General features: G+C 38.8%; 2 protein-coding genes across 8 annotated transcripts in view; both read left to right on the top strand.

Annotated features, from left to right (window-relative positions):
- Positions 1-10,798: 10,798 nt before the first annotated feature.
- Positions 10,799-14,679, top strand: LOC146660332 (T-box transcription factor TBX3-like). The gene is made up of 7 exons (XM_085419550.1): positions 10,799-11,253; positions 11,547-11,814; positions 11,972-12,118; positions 12,263-12,339; positions 12,417-12,577; positions 12,973-13,517; positions 14,365-14,679. Exons 1-7 carry the CDS (start codon positions 10,928-10,930, stop codon positions 14,677-14,679), a joined length of 1,839 nt encoding a protein of 612 aa, XP_085275676.1. The 5' UTR covers positions 10,799-10,927.
- A 6,315-nt stretch (positions 14,680-20,994) lies between these two features.
- The window catches only part of acaca (acetyl-CoA carboxylase alpha), a 33,502-nt gene continuing 28,014 nt past the window's right edge, over positions 20,995-26,482 (top strand). For 2 of the 7 annotated variants that reach the window (XM_085420146.1, XM_085420141.1), the window contains exons 1-11: positions 21,683-21,771; positions 22,370-22,628; positions 23,902-24,034; positions 24,282-24,420; positions 24,713-24,822; positions 24,931-25,012; positions 25,109-25,207; positions 25,336-25,442; positions 25,521-25,631; positions 25,722-25,931; positions 26,026-26,196. In XM_085420146.1, the coding sequence (XP_085276272.1) occupies position 21,771; positions 22,370-22,628; positions 23,902-24,034; positions 24,282-24,420; positions 24,713-24,822; positions 24,931-25,012; positions 25,109-25,207; positions 25,336-25,442; positions 25,521-25,631; positions 25,722-25,931; positions 26,026-26,196 (1,422 nt within the window). In that variant the 5' untranslated portion in view covers positions 21,683-21,770. Of the gene's footprint in view, positions 21,186-21,608; positions 21,772-22,369; positions 22,629-23,901; positions 24,035-24,281; positions 24,421-24,712; positions 24,823-24,930; positions 25,013-25,108; positions 25,208-25,335; positions 25,443-25,520; positions 25,632-25,721; positions 25,932-26,025; positions 26,197-26,482 lie in introns of those variants that run through there. The other 5 variants (XM_085420143.1, XM_085420144.1, XM_085420142.1 and 2 more) reach the window with 5 other exon arrangements.

The raw sequence follows: 26,482 nt of genomic DNA, 5'->3' as shown, positions 1-26,482 counted from the left end.
TTACACACACACACACACACACACACACACACACACACACACACACACACACACACAAACAGACAGTTCTAACCTGACCTAAACACTGTTAAAGCTGGGCTAGGCAACATGTTTTAGACAAAAAAACATCTCTCATACCTTTATGCATATTAGAATTGAAGTGGTCTTATAGGGAACCAGAAATCTGGCCTATCTTTTGGGGCCTAGGCTTGTTTAGTGGACTTACCCATGGGAGAATAGAATTGTGTATTTGTGCACAAATGGCAATTGATAAAATACTCTGCATTTCAAAGACTGACTGAATAGAAGAATTTTTCCCCCTCCCCCTCAATAAAACGTAAGATAAGCTTATTAAGGATGTACTGTAGGGTCAGCAGTAGAGCACAGGTGCGCCCTGTTACTTAAACAGTTATGATGGGACTTAATGGGACAGAAATTAAGCCTGACAAGACCCTGACAAGACACAAATAATCTGGTAAAGTATTTAGAAGTCATTTTATTAAAAAAAAAAAAAAAACTTCCTCAAAGATGACAATAAGCCATTCATTCGTGCATATACTTAATTGCATAAGGCATCTTATATAGATGACAAACATGTGGTACATTTTGATCTTACTGACCACATAACCTTCTTATATCCCGGAGCAATGATGTGGAGATGATCCTATGTCTAGACTGGACTAGATGTAAGGGATTTTCCTTCTTGTTATGTATGTGTGATATGCATCACATGTGTGTCCAAGACTGGTGAACTTTGGATGGGCATCATGGACTTTGGCCATAGTTATCAGTTAAGAGTGTGAAGAAGTGCCACCTCTAGCCTGTTGTGTTTGGATGGCCAGATAAAAATTATGGACGAGCATCTTGGGTGAGACTAGAGTGGCTGACCAGTAACCAGATGACTGTTTTGTGTCCTTGTACAGATTTCCCTCACGACCAACCAGTCTGAGATTGCGATTTTATTTTTTACAAAACAGAATAAAAAGGAACTAAACTAATATTAAACAAATGGTAATTTAATACAAACTGACCAAATTAAGTGTTTCAAGTGTCTCAATCTAAGATCTAATCAAAAGATAAAGAAACTAAAGATAAAAATCACCTTTTGGGTTTTGAAAAAATACATTTTCGCTAAGGATACAAGCATTCTTCGATGGTGGATGGGCTCTCCCTTTGAGATGGGATGAGGAGCTTGGTCATTCAAAAGGGACTCAGAGTAAACCTGTTTCTCCTCCACTTTAAAAGAAGCCAGCTGAAGTGGTTTGGACATCTGATAAGGATGCCTCCTGGATGCATTCTGGGTGAGGTGTTTTGGGCATGTCCTACAAGAAGGAGGCCCCCGGTCAGACCCAGGATTTGCTGGAGAGATTATACTTCTTGGCTGACCTGGCAACAACTGGAAGGCGTGGTCAGGGTGATGGAAGTCGAGCCTTCTCTGCTTAGACTGCTGCCCCCATGACCCAAACCTAGATAAATGGTAGAAAGTGAACTGGTGGATTGATTTTAAAGGCTCAAGGCTCACCATGAGTGATAGGTGGATGCTCAAAACCAGTTATAATATGAAAGGTTTTTGTATGTGTGAGGGAGATGATCTTTTCTTCCGCACAGTGAGCTTTTCTCTTTTGGGTCTTGGGTATTTACGACTAAAGCCTCAGTTATCCTGACATAATATGAATTGCAAAGCTGATCCCAATCAATTTAGCTGATTTTACAATAATCATCACTTGTATATATGTTAGGAATTACGTGATTGAGCATTGTGATGTATGCGACACACACACACACACACACCGTTTTTGCTCACGATCATATTTTTATTTATAATAACAATGCGCCGTTACAGCTCGTCCCGGTCCAGCCTGCCTCCCGCTCGCCTCTGCCGTCACTATATAGACACACAGAAGGAAAACACTCATGACACAATCGCCACCACCTGTGGCTCACCTGCCTCCCGGTACCACCCCCCTGAGCTCACCGCTCCACCCCTCCCCTGCAGCTACGCCAGGGACCACATCCGCCACAAGCATCTTCTTGGAACTGAATGTAAGGATCCTATTAGGAAGGATCCCAGATGAAATCTAAATACACTCTGATAGAAGAGGTCTCATACAGTAGCTGAGAGATGACTGTCCATCCCCCACCATGGCCTGCATCACTGCAGTTCTAATCTCAGTTATTCTCTGATGGGATATTAATGTTCCTGAGTAGCTCTTCTACCCATTTATATAAGCAACACCACTAACGTTTGATGCTGTAAAGCAATGAAACATAACCATTTTTACAAAATTAAATTATTTAAGTCTGGAACAGTTAATCTTTGATCATTGCTAGCAATAAAGCAATATCATGGATGTCTGTAACTAATTATTATATTCCATATTCTATAATATTACAATACTACAATACTAACTATACAAAACAATACTTTTAACCAATATGAGTTGAGATTAATTCAAATATGTTGCTCCCCTATAAGTCATGTAGTAGAAACACGAGTATAAAGTTTGGTATAGATTATTCAGTAAAAGTTCACAGGATTTCAATACCCTAAGATACTTTAGTGGGTAAGCCTAGAGAGAGATTAGCAAATTAAGCCGTTCGGAGCAGGCCGTTTTGCGTAACTAATTTTAAATCCCGGTAGCAGTGCAACCATGTAAGCTAGCGCAATAATTTTTTTGCATATGAAACCGGAGGAGTTGTACTTGCGTCTTATGCCATCAGCTTGTCCTAGGTCACGGTTTCCTTCCACATATAGCTTTGCAAAAAATTGCATAAAAAGCGCTTGCAGCAACAAAAACATAATATTCCAGAAACAGGCTTTGCCGATGCGATCAGCTCTTCATAACACTCCCTACGTCCATCAGCGCGAACTATCGCATATCCGCAATGACCTGCCCGAAACCGGAAGTGGCGTCACTTTTGCGAAAATGTAGTTTTTTTTACCATCAGGGCCTTGTAAGGCTATACTGGTGTTTTTTAAAGTTATGTTTGACTTTATGACTTTCTGTGTCATTTCTGGGATGCTTAGAAGTCAAATTGCCCTGCTGGAAATAGTTTATTTTGATGCATATGCTTTTTTTTTTTTTTTTGCAAATTTGCATTATAATACTTATTTTCATTTTTCCTGCAGTATATAAAAATTGGTGAATTTCAAAAATAAAACTATGAAGACACTCAAAATAAATTTCCTGTGGTGGGAAACTATTTTGTGCAACGTTTTTGTATTTACAGTTTTGAGGGATAAGCCTTTTAAATTTCTCTAACTAGAAATATATGTTAAAAAAACCAAAATGATTTTCAATTTTTTTGTAGTTTATTGCACTTTTTTGCAATTTATGTAATTACTATGCTCTTAATGCATACATATTATTAAAATTTGGCCTATAATGGTTGTATTGGTGTACAGCAACTTGAAATGCTCCCAAAAATCGCACTACAGCATGTAAAAATATAATATAAGCTCTGGCGGACTTGGTTCTATGGTAGGTCTTAAAGGGTTAAATTGAAATTCAAGGAAATGTAAGGACAAGCATTTGACTCGGCTCACCCACTTAGTCACCTGACATCTGATCGACCCATCCCCAAATGATGACACTGGTTCAGTTTTGTCACCCATAGGCGCGCGCGCACACACACACACACACACACACACACACACACACACACACACACACACACACACACACACACACACACACACACACACACACACACACACAAAATGAACTCCCTTGACATTATTGTGTCACTAACCAAACATGGGGCCAGAATGCAGTCCCAGACTTTTCTGGCTCACTATAATCCCTTCCTATTGCACAGATGGTAACTTTATGCATACCTTTATTACATAAATACACACAGCAGCACGCAAACAAGGCAATATGTAAAGAAGCATATAGATTTCTTTTTTCTTCAACTGTGATTTTGACTTCCATGCTACTAGCAGGGTTTTATTCTAACATATATGCAGGCCAGATCTGGGAGGGGTAAGTCAGAATTTTCTCGTCACCCACCATGGGGTGAATCCAGTTTTGTTAACTGGATTAAAAACAGGCCAACTTTACGGATTTAAATCAGCTTTGAGCAGATAGCACAAAAGGTTCTGTATTCGTGGCCTACTTGTAAAACAAAAGTTTGCCTTAGCAATATTTCTTATATTCAGTAAAGGAGAAATAGAATTAGAATTCATATAAAAATTCAGAAATGAACAAATACAAAAGAGAAGCTCAGACTAAATTTTCCTATATTGGCTCCATTTAACCGACCTGGCTGAACTGGAGGTTATAGTGGAGATTTTCATGCCCCTGTGCACCTGCTTGGACCAATGCCATCTGCTCATCTACTAATATGGCTAGGGCAGACAGACAGCCTTAGCCTGAGTTAAACGCTCCCAGATAAACAATACAGATTTAACATTTAGTAAAGTAGCTATGAGAGGTGTAAATAATGTCTCCTACATGGTACTAGAACTTTAGTGCAGTAAAAATATTGATAAAGGACAAAGCATGCATTAATAAATATGTCTATAATCTACCAGTTACTTAATATTATACCTAATATTTTATACACACATACACTTTGTTCCAGTCTATGACTTTAATGAGGTCATAATCATTTCACTTTTTGTTATGATAAATTGCCATGGTAAACTTGGTAGAGTGCAGAGTATTTTTGCCATGTAAAAATAGTCTGGATGGCATTACTGTGGCCTCCAGTAACACTGTGAGGAACCTTGGAGTCATTTTTGACCAGGATATGTCCCTCAATGCACATATTAAACAAATACGTAGGACTGCTTTCTTCCATTGCGCAATATTTGTCCTGCATTGGCTTCCCTTCATTGGATCCATTTTAAATCCAGAATTGAATTCAAAATCCTGCTCCTCACATACAAGGTGTTAAATAATCAGGCCCCATCTTATCTTAATGACTTTGTAGTACCATATCAACCCATTAGAGCTCTTCGCTCTCACACTGCAGGCTTACTTGTTGTTCCTAGAGTATTTAAAAGTAGGATGGGAGGGAGAGCCTTCAGTTTTCAGGCCACTCTTCTGTGGAACCAGCTTCCAGTTTGGATTCGGGAGACAGACACTATCTCTACTTTTAAAATTAGGCTTAAAACTTTCCTTTTTGCTAAAGCATATAGTTAGGGCTGGATCAGGTGACCCTGAATCCTCCCTTAATTATGCTGCAATAGGTGTAGGCTGCTGGGGGACTCCCATGATGCATTGAGTTTTTCCTTTTTAGTCACCTTTTTCACTCACTGTGTGTTAATAGACCTCTCTGCATTAAATCATACTTGTTATTAATCTCTGTTTCTCTTCCACAGCATGTCTTCTATCCTGTCTTCCTTCTCTCACCCCAACCAGTCAATAATAAGGTCTGACAGAAAATCCCTCACAAAGGTAGAAAAAAGACCCCTAATTCCTCACGACCCTAATCTTTTCCTCCTGCTTGGTAGCAGAATGCTGATCCAAAAACATTTATGAAAGGCTTAAGAATAACCAAATATTACTTGGACCTCCAACTTAAAACAGAAAATAATGGAACTAATGACATAAATAGAACTATAGAGCTGGTGTTTGCATTCAGTGCACCCTTTCCTCAATTCATTTAGCTATTTTACATATTCCTATTTCTGTCAGAGGTAAATATTCTGTAGATCAGGGGTTGACGAGGACTGAGACAACCCTGAATGCAAGTCTGACACCATCTATTAATAAGTCATTGCATTTGTTATGCTGTTTAACCAGTTTCTTTTTTATATGCACTGCTTTGAGGTAATGCCATAGAGATATTACCTGTTGAAATCAGTGTCATCCGATGCTCTTTTACACTCTTAACACTGTAACTCACCCAGAGTCTATCATAGGTTTATATATGCAGATGTTGTCTGCCTAGCTAAGAAGGCATCACAAACAGGCATCACAAAAGCAGTGATTACGAGGCAGTCTTGTAGCATTAGCCTCCATTCTGCTTCTACCTGTTTCCACAGTAGAATCTGAACATTTTACTGTGAAGTGCGCTTTGGACTGAATTTCACCAACTTTACTGTCAAGCTTTTTTGTCTTTAACACTTGTGTGTTCCCATTAGAGATTTGTGTTAATATATTTGACTTTCCTTTGGTTGTATTGTTAATTGACATTATATGACAGTGCATCTCAGGCCGTGTTGCAATTACCTCAAAAATAACGTAACAAATTACCTTCTACAGGGAGTAAATAAGTAATTTAACACAATACTTACAAAAAAGCGAGGATTTTGTGTAATACATTATTAGTAAAAACACTGATGCTGTTTCTAAGTGAGTTATTTCATCCAGTCCTACACATGATTGTAGGTTTACCAACCCACCAGTTCCCACTTTCACTCATGCTGTCACTTATATACTGTATACTAGTATACTATAAACCAGCATTTATTAACCTGGAAAGTAGACCATAGAGTTAGTCGAATGATCTTGGAAAGAAAAGTGTCTGGACTTCTTTAAGAGCTACCCAATTGTGGATATATAAATGATGATCATAAAACTGACCAAAAATACATATCTGGTCACGGTAAGGGTTTGAACCTCTTCGTTGGGAGTTTTTGCACGTCTGCAGTTTTTTTTTAGCTAACACTTCCTTTGTCATATTGTTGTATTTGTACAAATTCTGTCAACGCAGGCTCTGTAAGTCACTAATAACGTCTAAATGTACAACAATTAAATGCATTAATATTGCCAAATGTACAGAACAATCAGAGGCTGCAACACTGTAGCTATTCTAAGCACTTGGGTACCGCACAGCATTGTCATGTAATATTGAGTACCGTTGCGACCTCTTGTCCTGTCAGGTTCCATCTACCTCTGTCATAAGCACATAGGGAAGCTTATGTAGCTATGAAAGTTCCCTGCTTTAGAGACAAAACAACACAACAACAAAAATAATCAAATTTAAAAAACACACACATGGAGAAACAGTTGAAAATATTTTACACAGATCACACTAAGAGTTCTAAAAGAACTGGAAGATAAGGTTGGACCAACCTGAAGCAGAATAGAGATAAGTTAAAATACAGCTCTAGCCTTCTGCTGTCTTCCTCTTATGGGATTTGTGACACTTACGGATCCCAGAAAATGCACAAGAGTGGCAGGCTTGACGAGATGAGGGGTTAATGATTTAACAGCCAAGTTAACACAGCAAGGCAATACGAAAACTCCAGAATGCAAAAAGGACCAGCCCTTTGTAACTTGCTCAAATATGACCTGTTTTTGACTATACAACCCTGAAGTATCATTATCATAAGTTATATTTTTATCTAAGATGAGAATTCGAGTGTAGTTCGTTTCACTCTGGAAATGCACTGCCCTCCAATTTTCAGAGTTGTGACAGTAAAACAGTGGTTTCTCAATTAAAAACCAGTTACTTCAGTGCCATAGAAAGGCCATCAATGAGCCAATCACTGCTGTGTGTTAGATTTACACTGTCAAGCTGTGCAGCCGGATAAGGGTTATTTAAAGTGGCCAGTGCTTGCTTGTTTTTGACACACCTAAGACATGTTTACCCATCAGTAAAGGGAGGACCATGCTTAACCTTAACACATAATAGCTGCATGGACACTGATGCAACATTATGCAATGAAATGTTATACAGTCCTCTGAAAAACAAAGCACACTCTTAAGGCTTCAATAGAAATTAAGTAGGTAAGTAGCAGCCAGGTGCTGCTAATCACTTGATTGTGTGAGCACCTCCATAAAGCAGACGTTTCGTCAATTTGCTGGTCTAGAACTCCAAAGAACAACTAAGAGCTACAGATATAAGCTTCTCTGTAGAAGATTTTAAAGGCAATTCAATTCCAGACTAAAACAAAGTGGACAGTTTAGTGTAATATAAAACTAGTGATGTCTTTGATGTAACACCAAAGTGAGAAAGCCAAATCATAAAAGCTATAACTGAAATTCTCAGGATTAAAAATAGTCCACTGTAGTAGTAATTTGCTAGTTAGGCTGAAAGTCTCTCTGAAAGCCCCCTAAATGAATTTGTAGGAAAGCAGAGCTTACTGCTAATCAAGTCTAAATAAACAAAATGGTGTGACAGTGCCTCAACAGGGAGTCAATTCTGCTAGGAATTCTAACATAAGAAGTCTTCCTGCCATGCCACTCATTTAATTTGTGTAGAAAGTAAAATTAATTCTTAATTCTATTGAATGAACAAGCTTTTTATAGTGCCCATTAGAGATTTCGCAGCTACTGCCACTTTGATGTAGAGGTTCGTGAGACTAAAATAGTTGTCTGTTAGCATATGTCTGTTAGGCTTTAATTAAATTTGTGGGCAAAACATTTATGGCCTCTACAGCAAAAACAATAACTTGGCCTCTCTTTATACCTGTTTGTGTCTCTAGTTTAAGATCATTAGATTAAGTTGGAATCCCAGAGTCTGTGCTTGAAGCACCCCTGTAAATGGGTTAATGTAACCTATAATTAATTACTGCGCATTAGGGTTACAAAGTGTCTGTGTCAGAAGTAAGTGGGTATATTCACAAGTCATTCACATTATACGTCACACAAATCCTATGTTATATAAACCATATCAATAACCAGTGGGACTTGATTTCTATTTTCAGCCTGATTAAGATGGATTTTGGTATGACGGTAGATTTTGGGAAGAGCCTTCATCCCACATAAAAAGAGGAATCATCAGTTTTTTCTGGGCTTAACAATACTTAAGGCTCCCAAACTAGGAGATAGTTGAGAACTGCATCAAGTTTCTAGTAACCAAAATTGAGCCACACAGCAAGAAGGTCCTGGATTTGAATACACCATCTGGCGCTTCTTGTGGAGTTTGCATGTTCTCTCTGCTACTTTGCATAGTTTCTCTCTGGGTACTCTGCCTTCCACCCACAGTCCAAAGACATGCAGTTTGTAGAGCTACGTTAATTAGTGATTCTAAATTGCCCATAGGTATGAATGTGAGTGTGAATGGTTGTCTTTCTCTCTGTTTTAGACCTACGACAGACTGGCGTCATACCCGTTGTGTATTCTGGATGGATCTCAGAAAATGCTGTATTCAACTAAAAGACACTGTCAACACTTAGTTTTTCCTCTTCTCAGAGTGGATTGTAAAATCCTCTGTGGTGGCCTTTGTTTTTTAATTACTGAGAAATCCAGCACAAACCTGTAACTTACAGAACAGTTTGTTGATTTTATCATTATTGTCTCATTATCATTATTCTTTTCTGTTCTAGTCTCTTTTCTGTACACTTTTCTGCAAATTAAAAGAAAAAACAGATTTAGGTATATCCAAGAATCTCTTTCCACACCAATAAGTCATTTGACAGGACTGAAAGGCCTTGCATCTCTCCCTCTTACTCCACTCATCACAGCTGGCCTGAAGTGTCCCGAATCATGGTGGGTCATGGCTCCAGGCCCACTGTGCAGGCTAAAACATTTGAATTTACTTGTTTGTGATTGCATAGAGGTAGCTTCACTGATACATAACGTCTCTATGGAAAATGTTCTGCTTTATTTAAGCCACCTTGAGGATTCTATTATTGGGACAGTTGGTCCTTTGGTGAAATTCCACTTTACGAGATTAATTACTCTAAGTCTGAGGCAACGCCCTCGACCTAATGTATCCCGGACTTCAACCTGCTTTGATCCATTTAGCTAGTCCCTGTCACTTTTTACTTCACCAGGTATACAAATTACCCTCTCCTTCTTTGACCTGCACAAAGCTAATTTCATGCTGCTAAACCACAAGATTAGGAAAGACCTTGTTTACTGGACAGAGTTGGCGAACCTCTTTAAGAGTGAACCTCTTTGAGATGAACATGCCTCTGTGGTTTTGTACCCCTTTGAAATAATTTTAACTGAAAGCAAATATCTTCTTTCTTCATTAATATGCAGATTGTCATTACCATTGATCAACAACCACTGATCAAAGACCATTGATCAATGGCCATGAGTAACATTCACAGATAGTTGGGTAATGGCTGCAATCACAGCATTGCAAGATGGAGAAAGATGTACCCTTAGCCCCCCTCCTTGATTTAGAGATGGTCTTTCCCTTTTCACATAAATGACCTCCTCGAATCCCCGCTCAAGGCATTCCTCCCTATCCAGGATGTGTACATCCTCATCACTGAAATAGTGTCCACTGGCTTGTAGGTGTGACAAGACTGCTGATTCAATAAATTCAATAAAGTAAAACACACCAGACAGTACTTAAACCTTTTGAACATCACGTTTGGAATCTGTTTCTCTCTTTGTGTGTGTGTGTGTGTGTGTGTGTGTGTGTGTGTGTGTGTGTGTGTGTGTGTGTGTGTGTGTGTGTGTGTGTGTGTGCAACACTTCCACTTTTCGTAACTAGTTTATTCAAGAAGGTAAAGTGACTCCAGACATCCTGAACTGTGTAAATGATGTATTTCTGTTATCAGTAACACGCGCTGATTTGTAATTTTATTTTATTTTTTTGACATATCATAGAATATTTGAACATTTTTACATTATTATTATTGTTATTATCATTATGCGTGTTTGGTAATTGGTAAGCTACGTGTAACGAAGCCCTGTCGAAAATATTTGGCTCGTTAGTGTACCTTGTGCAAGGGAAAACAGACGTGTGACAGCGCAAACACAGTCTCTTTCCCTCCCTCTGTTCTCATCCTCGGTACCAGTTGTTTTCAACAAGCTTGTGCAGTCACAGCGTTCACAGCTGCTCTCTCCCCGTTTGCGATTTACAAGCGGATTCTTACCTCTTTCTCAGTATTTTAAGAGTGGGGAATTTTGCATTCCCTCGTAAGACCAATCATGCCACACAATTCATAAACTTTTAAAATCGGAGTTGCTGTCTGGATGTACGCCATGCGCCTGCAACCTGCGCGGGCTGGCTGGGACTTTTCTGATCGGATGCTGTGCTGAGAAATGCAGTTGGCGCCATTGTTCCCATGGCTTATTATCCTTTCCAAATTCGCGGACCAGGTGCCTTGTCCTTGTCAGCCTTCCTTACCAGCGCACAGCCTTCTTTTCCCGCCGCGCCGACTTTTCCGGACGCCGCGTCCTTCTCCAAGTCTCTGTCAGAGCAAGCACCCCCTGACGCGGGGCTGCACGCAGGTCTGGGGTGCCAAAATGAGGCCGTTCAGCAACGTTCCTTGAAGAGACTTGAGCCAGAAGAATGGTTGGACGAGGACCCGAAAGTTACGCTGGAATCAAAGAACTTGTGGAGTGAATTTCACAAAATAGGAACTGAAATGGTTATCACAAAATCAGGAAGGCAAGTGCAATGCGCATTTAAGTAGTCTACTGAGAATTTGTGTAGTGTCTTTGTCGTTTCAAATTTGTAAATAGCCTGTAAAAGCGCGCACAAATGCTATGTTCACGCTTTAACGGGGAAAAACAGCGAATAATCTAGTTTTGCTGATGATCGGAAGTTTAAAAAATGCCACAAGGGGGGGGGGCCTCCATAGACAAATAGAAGCTCTATGAGAAAAAAGTGATGAAAAACAAAAATAACACTGTTAATTATGACATATACAACAATTTCTTTTTTTCTTCATTAACTATCAGGAGGATGTTTCCCCCTTTCAAAGTGCAAGTAGAAGGGCTGAATGATACAGCCAAGTACATCTTGCTGATGGACATTGTCGCTGTCGACGACTGTCGCTACAAGTTTCACAACTCCCGCTGGATGATGGCTGGAAAAGCTGACCCAGAGATGCCAAAGCGCATGTACATCCACCCGGACAGTCCGTCTAAAGGAGAACAATGGATGAGCAAGCCTGTTGCCTTTCATAAACTCAAACTCACCAATAACATGTCCGATAAACATGGGTTTGTAAGTAACACTCACTGAAAAGTTGCTTTTGTTCCTCATTACGCATGGTTATGCTGGGTGACTGGGTGCACTGCTTTAAAGCTTTTATTATGGTTGTAGTTGTAGTAATTAATTACCCAAATACCAGTAATTCCAACTCTATTTTTCTAATTTGCAGACAATTTTGAATTCCATGCACAAGTACCAACCCAGATTTCATATTGTGAAGGCGAATGACATAATGAAGCTTCCTTATAGCACCTTCCGGACTTATGTTTTCCCAGAGACAGAATTCATCGCTGTCACTGCTTATCAAAATGAAAAGGTAACATCATCCTTTAGCCCCTCATACACAAATGACAAATATCCACATGGATTATACAGTGTGTACTACTGTTGTGCCTGTTTGTCACTGCACAATGAACTTTGGATTGATTAATCTGCAGATCTTTCCTTCTTTTCCATCAAGATTACACAACTAAAAATTGACAACAATCCCTTTGCCAAAGGATTCAGAGATACAGGAAATGGGAGACGTGAAAAGAGGTATACATTTTGAAAACAGAATACATCTTTAGGCCATATGTGCATGGTCTCATGCAATCTCGATTTGTGATCCCCAGAAATAAACAGTTAAACATTTCTTCACTGAATGGAAACCAAAGCAAAGCAGACCAGGACTTTGCTGATTCTGATGATTCCTATGAGCAGCCCAGTACCAGTGAGCCTTTTTATTCCCCACAACTAATAAGCAGCCCTCTGATGCCCACATCAACTTGTCAAGGTGGGTTCATTTAGAGTTCATTATGTTATTAGGCAGCCACTGTTGACCTGTGTTCATGAAGTGATAATCTAACTTAAGATCTACTGCATAGTCACTACACTGAAACAGCTTGCATATATTTTTTTTTTGTTTTTAGTACGTGTTTTCCTTTTAATGACATATTCTCAAGCCAATAATTGCTGTTTGTAGTTTGGGGATCTGCTTTTGTTTTTACTTTAAAAAAATATTTATTTGATGCAAAATTAACAAAGCATTTTAAACTGTGTTTCAAAAGAACATGGGTTAATAATATGATGGCTCATTCAATTTGACTGCAAAGTATTCCATGACACACTGTCTGACAGTGTTTTCTTCATGGTTAAAAATGTTTCAAGTGTTTGTTTTTTTCCTTACAGACGAGACCAACGTTGTCAGTGATTCAGACGTTGATCCACTAGATGACTGCAACGCTGAAGGCAGCTGCTCCAGGAGAGAACACACATTGGGTTTAAGTCTGAGAAGTGAAGAGATACTGTGGAACAAGTGTGATCTCAGAAAGAACAAACAAGATGCAACAAAAGCAAGAACATCAAGCAGCGCTTCACGTGATAGACATTCTATAGGTACGGGTTTAGAAGAGCAAATGAGTGAAATCAAAGATGGGGTCGTGCCTATGATGTTACAGTCATGGAGCGCATCATCCTTCAGTGCTGGTCAGCAACCCACTTTGGATTTCTCAAGTGCACACAGCCAATTCTCTAGTAGGCTTGGGACACCTTTGTCATTTCAATCTGGACAGCTATCAATGAAGCCAGAGGTTTTTTCCAATATGGCTATGGAGAATATGTTTCCCACTTCATCTGGTATAAATGAATTAAGAAATGGAAGCCTGTTTTCTGAAAGCATCACCTCTTCAGCTCCGTTCAAACGTCAACTGTCACAGCAAATGCTAGCATCTCAGGTACGCTTCCCCAGGTTCACTATATTAAGTTATTGAATATATTTTCATCCATTCATTTAATTGTAAGTGCTGTATACAGCAGTAACAGTTACTTAACTTCAGTAGCATCTTTAAAGTCTTTGAGCACTAACAAAGGACTTCACACTGGGCAGCTGCAGAATTTTTACAGTTAAAGAAACTCTCAGCGAGTAAAGCTGAAATACGTTATATGTTTCGTGCCAATATGTTTCATAGCAAGCTCTGTTTGTAATTTGGAGAACATACTTTTAGATCTTACTTCATGTTTCGTCCTACTGTTTGTGCAATCCTACAAGCCTTCATGTTATAATTAAAAAAAACCCAAAGGTTCTTTGTAAACCGATTTTCCACTAAAAAACAGAAAAACCTTTGATCACTATTTGGTGTATTATGTGTGGAAACAAAATATAAAAGCATTAAATGAATATATACAATATGAAAAACAATGAATGTCTAGTTTTTCATTAAACAACTACTGAATAAAGTAAAACAATAGTTGGAATGTATTACTTGAGTAGTTGTACTTCATTATAAGCCTTTGTGAATTCTTTATGAATGGCTTAGAGATCTTTATAGTGTGCAGGTCATTTTCAGTGTAAAGTAAAGCATAGGTGTCAATCCTCTTGTTGTTTAATGGGACTGGATTGATTACCTTTACTGACTTCCTTTCCTAATGCCTTGGATTTCCTCCATAATATGAGTTAAAGACAAAACAAATCGGATGTATTCAGTTGCTGGTTAATAAAGTTTAATTTTACAGAGCTGTTTATATAAAGGAAGATGACATGATCTGTACTACAAATCTTAACAACTCTACTTTTTAATGCAGGGGATTTCACCATCACCCTATGGAGGACTTTTCTCATATCCATACCGCTACATGGCAGCACCAGGTTCAGTCACACCAGCCCTTTCATTCTGCACTGCAGCCTCGTCGCACTCCAGAAGCCAACGTTACAGCAACTCTCGACCATGGGTGCGATTCAGCCCTTATCAGATTCCCACATCGATCACCTCAAGCCAAAATCTGCTAACATCCAGACTGCCTGGTAGATCATATTTACAATCTGAGCGAGAGTCAACTCTGGTGTTTGACAATAACAGCTATCTAGTCATAAGACCTAATAAACCAAATCCTCCATAATAGACTATTCTACAAGTGAAGTCACATATGACAATCATTTAAAATGTTTTGGCAGAAAGTCTATATTTTTGCTTCTCATTAAATCGATCATATTATCATAAATTTAATAAAGACAGACTTGGTGGTCCAATGACAGTCAGTATATTATACTAGACTTGGATATGCATGTTTAATTTAATGATTCAAATAAATATTGTACTAGAGTCTACTAAAAGCTACTCAATGGAATTCCAGAACATGTGCTATGCAAAAGTCGGTGCCCGGGGTGAAATTCTTTAGAGGATGATATGATGTAATGTGCTTTAAACATAACTAAAAACACATTTTTACTGCTTTATTCTATGTAAATGTGTAAATAGTTTTTCTCTTGCATTTTTTTTCACAAGAAAGTGACTAAATGAAGCCTTTTTTCAGAATGTTTTATATTTGTTTCACACTTTCACATTCTGATATACCAAAAATGTGCAGTGAGCTTGGAAAAACTCAGGACTTTTTGTTTATCTTCTTTTAAACCAGCACTTGAGAAATCTCCAGGAGATGTGATGTTGTGTATGGAATTATGCAAGTATATTGTGTGTTGTGTGTGTGTTTTCACAATTTACATAAAGATGTTCTAATCTGTAATATTTGACTGAATTATTTAACGTTAATTTTGCTTATTTTGTTTGTTCTTTTTTTGGGCGGGGTCATCTTTTGGTGAGTTGTTGTGCATTGCAACCCTACATTTCGTAAAAATAAACCAACAACAAACAAAAAAAAACAAACTTTTGGATGTGGCGCTGTCTATCACTGTTTTTAAATGCCAGGATATTTAATATTGATTTAAGAAGGGATTTTTCCCTTATTTTTTTCTCTAATGGTGATCAGTTTTATTTATGTAGTTACTTTATTTTTAAAAAAAAGCTTTACATTTTATTTCTGTACTTCTGTTTTCTATTTCAGAAAAGGTCAGCCTATGTGGCTGCTCCTTATGACCCATCTTTGTACTGATTTCTAGGCAACTGTGGCTTTGGTTGCCCTTTAGACCTTATAGAACATTTTTGTCATCTTCTATTTTAAGTCACAGTCAAATGCATTAGAAGAAAAGGGGAGCTCTTGAACTTATGATCTTAATTCTAAACAAATTCTTGTGGCAACACATCTTGGCACTTTTGCTCCCCTCATCCAACACCCACACCTTTCCAGGAACAAACACTGGCAAGACAAGAGACAGATTTTAAATTGGACCGTTAGCTGCAGTGCCCTCATTTTACTGCCTGCATATTTTACATCTGTCCGCACACAGCATTACAATAGTCATAAAGCTATGGCATATGTTAGCTCAACCGTGTGAAAAAAAATTTAGCTGGACAGTGACACTATTTGTAAAGTGACAGTGGTTCACATAAAGTTGAACCACTGTCACTTGGTGACAGTAAAGTTGGCGTTTAATGACAGGGACAAATTTGAAGACACTAAATCATACTGGGAGAGTGTAAAAAAGGTCATATCAGTGTAGGACACACCCATTTGCATGTATACAAACAAATGTAGATAGCTGACTGTGTATTCAAACAAGATGATTCACACTGTTTTTACTTTGAGGTTTGCTGGGGCACACTGACAAATGGCAAAATAAATGTTGTCACTAGTTGTCTTGAGACTTAAAAAATGAATACTTAAGTCTTCTTAATACATTTGTGTGTTAGTGAATGTTTAGAGCTTCTTTGTCTTCTGCAAACCTAAGTTATTAAAGCATAGAAAGAAAAAAGAAAGTTTTTTTTAAATCCTAAATCTCTTTTGTGATTGCGATAGTGTCAATATTTATTCCTGTCACTTGCATGTTTAGTATTACACTAATTAATTCTACTAATACTTAAAATAATAATTTTGGTTGTGTTAAAATAGACCAACAATGTGCTAACCTACTCTGAACACTGGGAGGGAAGCATCTATTTCACACTTCACAGTGTGCAGAATATTAGTTAAAAGACTGTTAACTTGCAAATACTTCAGTTTTTCAACATCACTGTGTCAAGAGAAGGCAATGCAGGCTCTATGATTGGATTTTTAAATCAATCCTTATCATCACTATGAGCTAAGATAAAAATGTTAACACAGATGGCTTAAATAGATGAGATCGCCTTGATGCAGTCATTCACTTAACATGGAAACAATTTAAAAGCTTTTGTTAATGTAAATTAAGCTTTTGGCATGTATCTTTATGTTAAAGTCAAGAAATAGAAAGACAAAGTTGCTCCTGCTGAAATCCCATAAATTCAGAACCACTTTGAGTGGTTCTGCACATTAAGGCCTCTGAAGCCACCTAGTGGATCTAAGGTGCAATAATAATATATTTACACCTTTGATGTAAACTGGTAATCGAGGGTATTTCACTAAGGTTAACTGTCATAGTTTATCACAGGTATCCTGTTTTATTTTAACAACTGGGTTAAAGTGGTGTAGGCTCTAACTAAAAGATGTACATTTAATGAACCAAATCATGTTTTGAATGAGCTGGTATTTAATTCAACACTGGTATATTGTAATTTGATTTCATTCTCTTTCAGTCTTTTAGGGCTTAGCTTTAGGACTCTTAGCCTGACGACCTGCATTTACACTTTCATATCATCAGAAACCTCAGCAAGCTGTTACTGTCTACACATGAATAGACAAAGTTTTAAGCGTTTTTACATGGCTATCCATCTGTCCTACACGCACACGAGTACGGTAAAAAAAAAAAATCAATGTTTAATTCGTCACATTAAGTATGAACATTACTTTGAATAACTGTCTTTGTAAAACAGTTTCACAGAGAGAATATATGAATTCAAGTCTCTTTATTTAAATACGATCAATCCTAATTGCTTCTCGTTTGTGATTAGAAGTGGGATTTCGCCGGAACCAGTTTGAATGCAGACAGGCCAGTTTCTCAGCTTTCAAACGACACAGCTTACGTGAGCCAAACGGGATATGAAATAAGTCTTCCGTTGACTACATCGTCTGCAGTCTATATACTCCACTTGCCTGCACTGAAGTGATGAATAAACATCTTTAATATACTGCACACTGGATGCATTTTTTTCTTAATTTTTGACAGGGGCGATTCTAGGATCAGAGCTTTGGGGGTGCTGAGCACCCAGAGAGCTGCCCAGCCAGGCAAGATAAACCTGTCTCTGTCAGTCCCTGCATCCTTAAATGTTGTCCCGAGTTCTCTCTGACTGTCACTTTGGTGCATTTAAACCCCTGTTCCTCCCTGTCCTCATTGTCTGTTGTCTTAGTCTCCGTTATCAGTCATCATAATTTTACCATCTCTGTGCAAGTCTGCAAATCTCTTTATTAAATCATAAGATTCTTAAATTAATCAAGTCTCTCTGTGCCTGGGTCCTCGTCACAAAACATGACATCACTGTTTTGTACATTTTAACACAATTTAATCCCCACATTTGTGAAAGAAAAGCAAAACACTTTTTTGAAAAGTCTGTAACAAAACCATCAAATCTGATCAAGGTTATTTAAATGCTGCAAAAGAAGAATGGATTGGAATAAAAAAAATACATATCCTAACCTTAATTACTGGGGAAGAATAATGAATGATGCTCATAGTGAGTAAAAAGTAAACTGAGTGCATTTTTTGGACAGAGATTCACTTTTAATGTGTTTGTATAATATAATACAGATACATAAAAACACTCCCAAAACAGAATAAATTATTACAAATAAATTATTACAAAATATAAAAAAAAAAGAATATAAAAATGGAGGCAACTTTGCCTGTGGTAGAATGTATACAATGTATGAAAAAATCTTTACTGCAGATACTAATTTTGTGTTGTAAGATTTATGAGTTTCATGCTTTCATAGTGGCACTTAGGAGAGCTTGACATTTTTCTCAGGTGGTGCACACTGTAAAAAGTTTGAGAAACACTGATAAGTGTGTGTGTGCTTTTGGAAAACATTTAAAGCTGCAGTACAGAATCTTTGAAACAAGCTTAAAACATTTTTAGAATATAAACAGAGCATCTGCTTCTCTTTACAGCTCCTCACTCCACCAGGGCACCGTTTGGCACTTTCTGATAGTGTGCAAATGTGATGTACGTACTGCGGCAGTCATACAGACAACTGGACGGTCCAAAAGTTGGCCTACCTATTACTGGCTGAGGTTTTAGTAGAGTTGTGGCTGAACCACATAAAAATATATTATTAATTTTAATCTCCCCAATCCATTATAATGTTATGTTGGAATGTTGTTAAAGAGGGTCAAAAATGTTTCAACCCAGTTTGTTTTGCAGATTCTTTATAGCAGCTTTAATATAGGGAGAACACAACTTCCAGATTGTGTGAGTAAAATCAGGTTTTTTCTCTTTGTCAGTTTAACAGTTTGTGTTGTGCCTGTCACTGTTCCCTGTCTGTTTTCTTACCTGGTTCTTCCTGACCTTGTACTTTCTCTTCATGTTCCCTCTTTCCTCTCTCCCTCTTTGGACTGACAATCATACACAAATAGATTGTATTCAATTAGATGAAAAATTACATTAATATGAAAAAAATTCTATTAAGATCGCTAACAAAAAGTCCTCTCTCAGTGTACTTTCAACCAAAAGGCAAATAACCAAACCACATGAACAACCAATAAAAGATATAAACATTGAAACACTGATCCAATATTATTCTTGATTGATGGATAATTTGATTTTACACTTTTACCTGAATGTGGCTCCTTTTTTTGAAAAAACTTCCTTATATCCATTATGAGCCTGACTGTCTCTCTGTACACACACACACACACACACACACACACACACACACAACAGGAGTTATAAGGCTAATGGGCATCCAGTCAGTTAGCTAGTTAGTATCCATTTCAAGCAGGACAGTGGTAACAACAGCAGGCTACGGACAATTTAAAGTGTTAGATTTTAAATAGGCTGTATATATTTCAATGGGAGCAACAGGACGGTCAGATGTCGCTGATTTTACTACAGAGAAGGACGGATTGTAGAGTAGCAAACATTGCCAGAAAACACGTTTTCAACACAGCAGGTTACCTGGTGTAATATTTTTCAGCTAAAAAGAAACATGGTCTGACTCCTACCTAACTATATAAAGAGTAACTGAAGGTTAAATGCAGCTAATATGTCCTGTTTTAAGCCAGACACTAACACCTCCGCTCCGTCTCAGCCACCATCCTAGAGCCAGAGCAGGGAAGAGGCGAGCTGGAACAAATCACTTTGGGAGGGGGGATTATCTATACTTTTGTTGTTAAAATGTTACGTCTCACACAAGTACAGTACTGTATGCTTTTTATATTTTTAGTAGTGTGTCACACAAACAGCAAATATTGTCAAAAAAGTAAGAAATCTTTGGGGGTGCTTTGATTCATGTTAGGGGTGCTGAAGCACCCCCAAAAATGGGCTAAAATCGCCCCTGATTTTTGACATTCCCAGTTTGCATACGTAGTCCTCAAACTACCCGTCGTGAAAATAGTGTACAACAGACTTGTTAAATGTAGTCTGATGTTAGCGGGCTCACAGCATGCTTCAGCTGCACGCAGTCTACTCAACAACGACGAAGACCTGCAACCGCGAAACTGTGTGCTCGTCACAGATTCCGCACACCGAAGTTCAGTTCTGCTACATATATGTAGCTGTGTACATTGACAGCACATGCTCAAGCACCACCTCTTCCGGGTGTCTCCCGGCCCTCTACCGCCTTAAACACGCCCACACAGATTAACTGCAATTTGATTGGAGCTTTGCGAGCGAAATCAGCATAGATCTAGCTGAACTAGACAGAAAGGATTCAGCGTTAACGTGTCTTTTACTGATATTTGATTACTAAGACCTTATTACATTGACTGGATAGAAGAAAAAACAAAACAAAAGCAAAAAAACATTATTTCTTTTCTTTTTTTTCTGCTTTTGGAATGTTCATATATATTTTTAATCATAAGAATTCAGCAGATATAGTATCGAGCACCTTGGATGGATGTTACAAAAACACTAGCGTTTCGTTTGATTTCAGCTGGTGTAGCAGCTGTGGTTATCTTGACTCCACAGTTTTCTTTCTTTTTTAAAATTATATTATTATATTAAATATATTGTATTTTAGACGTTATGTACAACTTGTAATTAACTGTATAATTACAAGTTGTTCATAACGTCCAACATACAATATATTTTCTGGGTTTTTTTTACGTCATTCCCTTATAAACGGAAGAATAGATAGACAGCCTGAACACATAATGCTGAAGTCGTTAATATACCGGCTTGGGTGTGATGTCTTTACTATCTAAACTAGTTCTATAGCGGAAGCTGCAGTCAGAGGTCAATGCCCAGGAATAACCTGCCTGCGCATCATCACATCACCCCACTCTCTGCTGTTTAAGCATCTGATGGTGATGTGTGACCTCATCATGATGTGATGTTTTCATCATCACTCGAAAGAGAGATGTCTGGCAGATACAATTAATTTATCGATCTTTTTAATTCAACTTTTTTTCAGGATTACGTGTCGGTTTATCTCCACCGGTGAGTCGCTAGCATACCTGCAAGGGTTTATCTCTTATTACTTCGCGTCTGCACCCAGGTTTTCACCCACACTGCAGTACAGTACAACGGTAGCCAGTACAGTACAGTCCGTGCTATTGTATTAGTGCCGTTACTGTGGAATTATAATTGTATTAGCGCCTGCCGGTAAGCTAGCGTTATTAGCACCTGCGCCTCAGCTTATCTGGGGTTGCTGGGTAAAGAAGCTAGCCTTCACCGGACAGGTAACCTTAACTAGTCGACTCAGCCTTAGTTCTTGTCCCCCCCTTAATTTTTCTTTTTCTAGAAGGCGGTTCTAAAGTTATCTCATTAAATAATGTTCATTGCGGAAAACAGAAATATGGGTCTATTAACAAGCTAAACACAGCTATCATTTCGTGATGTTCTCCTGGCTCACTTTTACAGCGTGCCTGTTTGCGGTGCTCGGCTTGTTTTTCTGGTCCCGCAAGCGCCTGCCGAGAGGTAAGGTGTGCCTTACCCGAGAGTCTACTCTTTCCAGTTGCTCTGACAGGTGGGTTTTTTTTAACAGTTGTGGCAACTGGACAGGTATGGCGACAGCAACATAGCAGTTAAGTAACGTCTTATCGTTTCCGCACGTGGCTGTTAATTAACGTTTTTTCGAGGCTTCATGGTAAATTAACAAGGGGGAGAAGAAAGGGAATGTCAGTATTACTGTAGCAGATGCTAGGGTTTTGAGGAAAAACAGGAGTTTTAATCAAGCAATTGTCTTAATTGTTTTGCTTTTGTCCACTCTTTTAAATAGCAGATGCAAAGTGTACACAGGACAACTGATGATTACAGTGCAACTCTGGCAAATAGCAAATTTGATTATATGGCTGTCTGCCTAAATAATGCTTCATTGGTTCTGTCTATATGATTACTGGTGACAATATAGCACTCATTACATTCAGGTGTTATTGTTTAATATTTTGTTATTAATATTTTATTCTAAGCAACTGTTTTGGCAGATCATAAAGTGGCATTTTTTTCCAGAGTGTGCACAAAAATGATGCAATATCAATTGCACTATCAAGAAACTTAAGTTCATGTAACCCACTTTTGCAATAATGACAAACAGCCTTGTGTTCCAGCCAAAGCAATCTGTGTCACACTGTACTCTGTGGCTCCTTTATAACTGTTGCAACCACTGCTCTGCTTCTTGTCAGTGTTTGGAGCCTGCTCCTGTCGCCCGACCATGGCACAACAGGACGGTGCTGCCAAGAAGATTCCGGCTGTTGCGGAATTGCACTCTCGCTTCATTGTGGGATCTGTGTCAGAGGAGAACTCAGAGGATGAAAACCAAGGAAAGGTGGACATACAGCTGGACGAGAAGGAGACTCGCTCCTTGTCTCCATCTTCCGGGAGTTCGGACAGCACCTATGAAGTGGGCTTCGACCACATCGATGGTCCTATGCACAATTTAAGGTTAGCCTGTAAACCTTCTTTGTCTGTCTGGCTTCTAAATGGTAATGCAACAGAAATATACATTTTATTCAAACATTTGTAAATGTCCTTCTAAAAGCTATATATAGCAAATGAGAGATAGGGATAGGGATCCTGCAACTTTCTGTGCTGTCTTTGTGAAACTAGCCAACATCTGTAGTCTAAAATAACACGCAGCATGCTCTGCTCAGATTATGTAGTTTTCCTTGGCTTCATAACCCTTTGAGCAACTTGTGAAAAATGCGGTTTTTCTAGTTGCACTCTACCTAAAGGTTCCTCTGTGCCCTCACTGTGTGAGATTGTCCCGGAGAGCAGTCATCTTGACTGCAGAATGTTTTTGTGGAAAAATGGTCAAATGATTTTTTACAGACAGGAATTCCCAAACTTTTGAAAGGAGCTATTCATGATAGTAGTTTTTAGCCTCTCTGCCAATCCTGTTTTTTTGGTGGGGGTGGGGTTGTTTTTTTTTCCTACTGGGCTCCCTGATCTCCTGTGTTTTGTTATTTAAAGTTTTCGTTTTAAGTTTAAGTTAAAAAAAAAAACAGTGCGTGTGTGTTTTTATGTGTATTTGACCTCTAAGTATAATTACTTGCAAAAACACTTGGGACATTAATTATTATCATTTCTTGCATGCTGACTTTCTTTGTGCCATAATCAGCAAGTTTACTTTTATTTGTGGCTGGTTTTGATGTGATCAGTTTCAATGAGGGTAAACCGAAAGACACTGGGCGGCACTACCGTTGTCAGAACTGGAAATACTGGATGAACGGGGGTTATGCCGCCCCGTCTCCCCACTCCCCCCACACACACAATCTCTTCCACATCTGGACAGAGTTGATCCACGTCAAGATCTTTACAGTGATGCAACCATCCAGTGTCATGTCATATAGAAGCCAGCCAGCTAAACGGGCCCAGGCTCTGCCACACCCTGTCACGTTCCTCCACCCATAGTACCCAACTGTCCCAACTCTTCCTCTTTGGGTGGAGCTTTGATTTACAGGGCTCGGCAGTTTCTGTTGGAAGCACTTGCCCCAACATGTAAATGTGTTTGAACAAGAAATTCTACTCTTTTTAACAATTTCTTCCATTATTTTATTTCTAGGTTGTTGGTTTTTTGTTTGTTTTTTTCCTACTGTTGTCATAGATTTTTATTTATGGTTAGACATTCTGACCATTTCACCAACTTATCCAGAAGCTGTATAACCAAAGGGACATTATATTGATATTCTTTGTTTTTTTTTTTAAATTAAAACAGATCAAGCATGTCAGGCCTGCACCTGGTGAAACAAGGACGAGATCGCAGGCGTATTGACCTCCAGAGGGACTTCACTGTTGCTTCTCCTGCTGAATTTGTCACACGCTTTGGTGGTAACAGGGTCATTGAAAAGGTAAGAAATTCTGATTTAAAAAAAAAAAAAAAAACTCCAAAAAACCCCAACGTGTTATATAGGGACAATAATTCTATACAATAATCTAATTTATAAACTCTGCAATAATAACAAAAAACATTAAAAGATTCAAGTTCAAATTGTGATATTATGTCAGTCAAATGATTGACTGTATGTGCATTTCATAACTTTCCTGCTATATTGTGATTAGACTATGTTAACAATAGTAACTGATCTCCTTTTTCAGGTGCTCATTGCAAACAATGGCATTGCAGCAGTGAAATGCATGCGCTCCATCCGCCGCTGGGCCTATGAAATGTTTCGCAATGAAAGGGCAATCCGTTTTGTCGTCATGGTGACCCCAGAAGACCTGAAGGCCAATGCAGGTGAGCTAAAGTTTGGTTTCCCCAAACAGTAGACTCATTGTATGTGGTACCACCTTCAGCATATTTTGAGGCTTTTGAGACAGGTATATTGACTTCATGATTTCTACATACAACATTTCAACATGATTTCCCTAGGGATTAATAAGTATGTTGATTCTGATGATTCTAAAATTTTACATTCAAAAATTTTACATTTTAACTATCTTATAGCTAATATGACTGGCCTTTTTTGGTATTATTGAAAGGACTGAGAATAATTGTTCATGTTTTGTCATATTTTTTGTGCTTACAGAGTACATTAAGATGGCAGATCATTATGTGCCTGTACCCGGGGGGACTAATAACAACAACTATGCCAATGTTGAGCTCATTCTAGACATTGCTAAACGCATACCAGTTCAGGTATCACCAGAATATTTTTCAATAGTTTCTTCTGTAATTACCTTTCTTTCTTTTCTTTTTTTTCTTTTTTCTTTATCATCTGGTGTTGTATTGTTTTATGTATTATAGGCAGTGTGGGCTGGATGGGGGCATGCCTCAGAAAACCCCAAACTCCCAGAGCTCCTTCAAAAGCATGGCATTGCTTTCATGGGTGAGGAGTGAGGGTCACTTTGTTGACCATCACCTGTTCTTCATTTGCCAGAGTAACGTAAGAGTAAAGTGTTAAAATTCTTCTCTCTTTTCTTAGGTCCACCAAGTCAGGCTATGTGGGCGCTTGGAGATAAGATTGCTTCCTCCATCGTGGCTCAGACAGCTGGAATTCCAACACTGCCCTGGAGCGGAACAGGTAGGTCATAGATTCTGGTGTCTGAATATTGTAGCTGGTCAACATTTCAGATGAAATAAAATATTAACAATGCACAGGGACACTGACAAGTTTCTATGCTGAGTACATTTTGGGATCTTCTTTTTCAGGTCTGACAGTGGACTGGCCAGAGAATAACCAAAAGAAGAAGGTCGTCAACATTCCTCACGACTTGTATGAGCTCGGCTGCGTCCAGGATGTAGAGCATGGCATGAAAGTAAGCAATTCACCTAATGCTGTATAATGGAAAATGAGTGTTGCATGCACTCTTTCTAACATCTCTTTCTATCACAAGGCTGCAGAGAAAATTGGCTACCCTATAATGGTGAAGGCCTCCGAAGGTGGTGGAGGAAAAGGGATCCGTAAAGTCAACTCTGCTGATGATTTCCCTAACCTGTTCAGACAGGTAAGTGAACATGTACAGCTTTTCCTGCTTTTTGGTACGGTGGTATTTTATGTATTCAACGATTTCAAGAATATATTTTATCTTTTCCAGGTCCAGGCAGAAGTCCCAGGATCGCCCATTTTTGTCATGCAGCTAGCCAAGCATGCCCGTCACTTGGAGGTTCAGATTTTGGCTGATCAGTATGGCAATGCCATTTCCCTGTTTGGCAGAGACTGTTCTGTGCAGCGGCGACACCAGAAAATTATAGAAGAGGCTCCTGCTACCATCGCCACTTCTGATGTGTTTGAGGATATGGAAAAGGTATTCCCCCTCTAGCATCACTTGCACTGATAAATGGAAATTGGTACCAACAAATTTCAAGCTTAAATTAACCTGAACTGTTCTCGCCTTTCAGTGTGCAGTAAAGCTGGCTAAGTTGGTGGGTTATGTAAGTGCTGGTACAGTTGAGTACCTCTACAGCCAGGATGGCAGCTTCTATTTCCTGGAGCTCAACCCTCGTCTACAGGTGGAACACCCGTGCACTGAGATGGTGGCTGATGTCAACTTGCCTGCTGCCCAGCTGCAGGTTGGTCTCACTTATTCAGTAGCTCACAGTTACATCATACACATTGTCCACTACAGGCCAGTCACAGACTCTAAAAATAAGCATGCTTCACCATGGTCGATGCTATGATGGGGCCTCTGGTTGCTATGGCAACCAACGGCAAATGCGCAATGTGCAGAAACACTGAAGCAGATCACGGAGTAGCAGTGATGGGTCACGTGGTCTGCTCTGCAGTGTTTAGGATTGTGTGTAAATAGGTCAGTGGCAATGAAGCTGAAGGACTGCGAGGGCATTGTAGGCAAGCTGA

The sequence above is a fragment of the Rhamphochromis longiceps genome, linkage group LG10 (genome assembly GCF_057381845.1).
Source record: "Rhamphochromis longiceps isolate RC_006_pf linkage group LG10, R_longiceps_female_GT1.1, whole genome shotgun sequence".
Taxonomy (NCBI): Eukaryota; Metazoa; Chordata; class Actinopteri; order Cichliformes; family Cichlidae; genus Rhamphochromis; species Rhamphochromis longiceps.
Note: the sequence above shows the minus strand (reverse complement) of the source record. Positions and strands in the feature narration are given on the sequence as shown.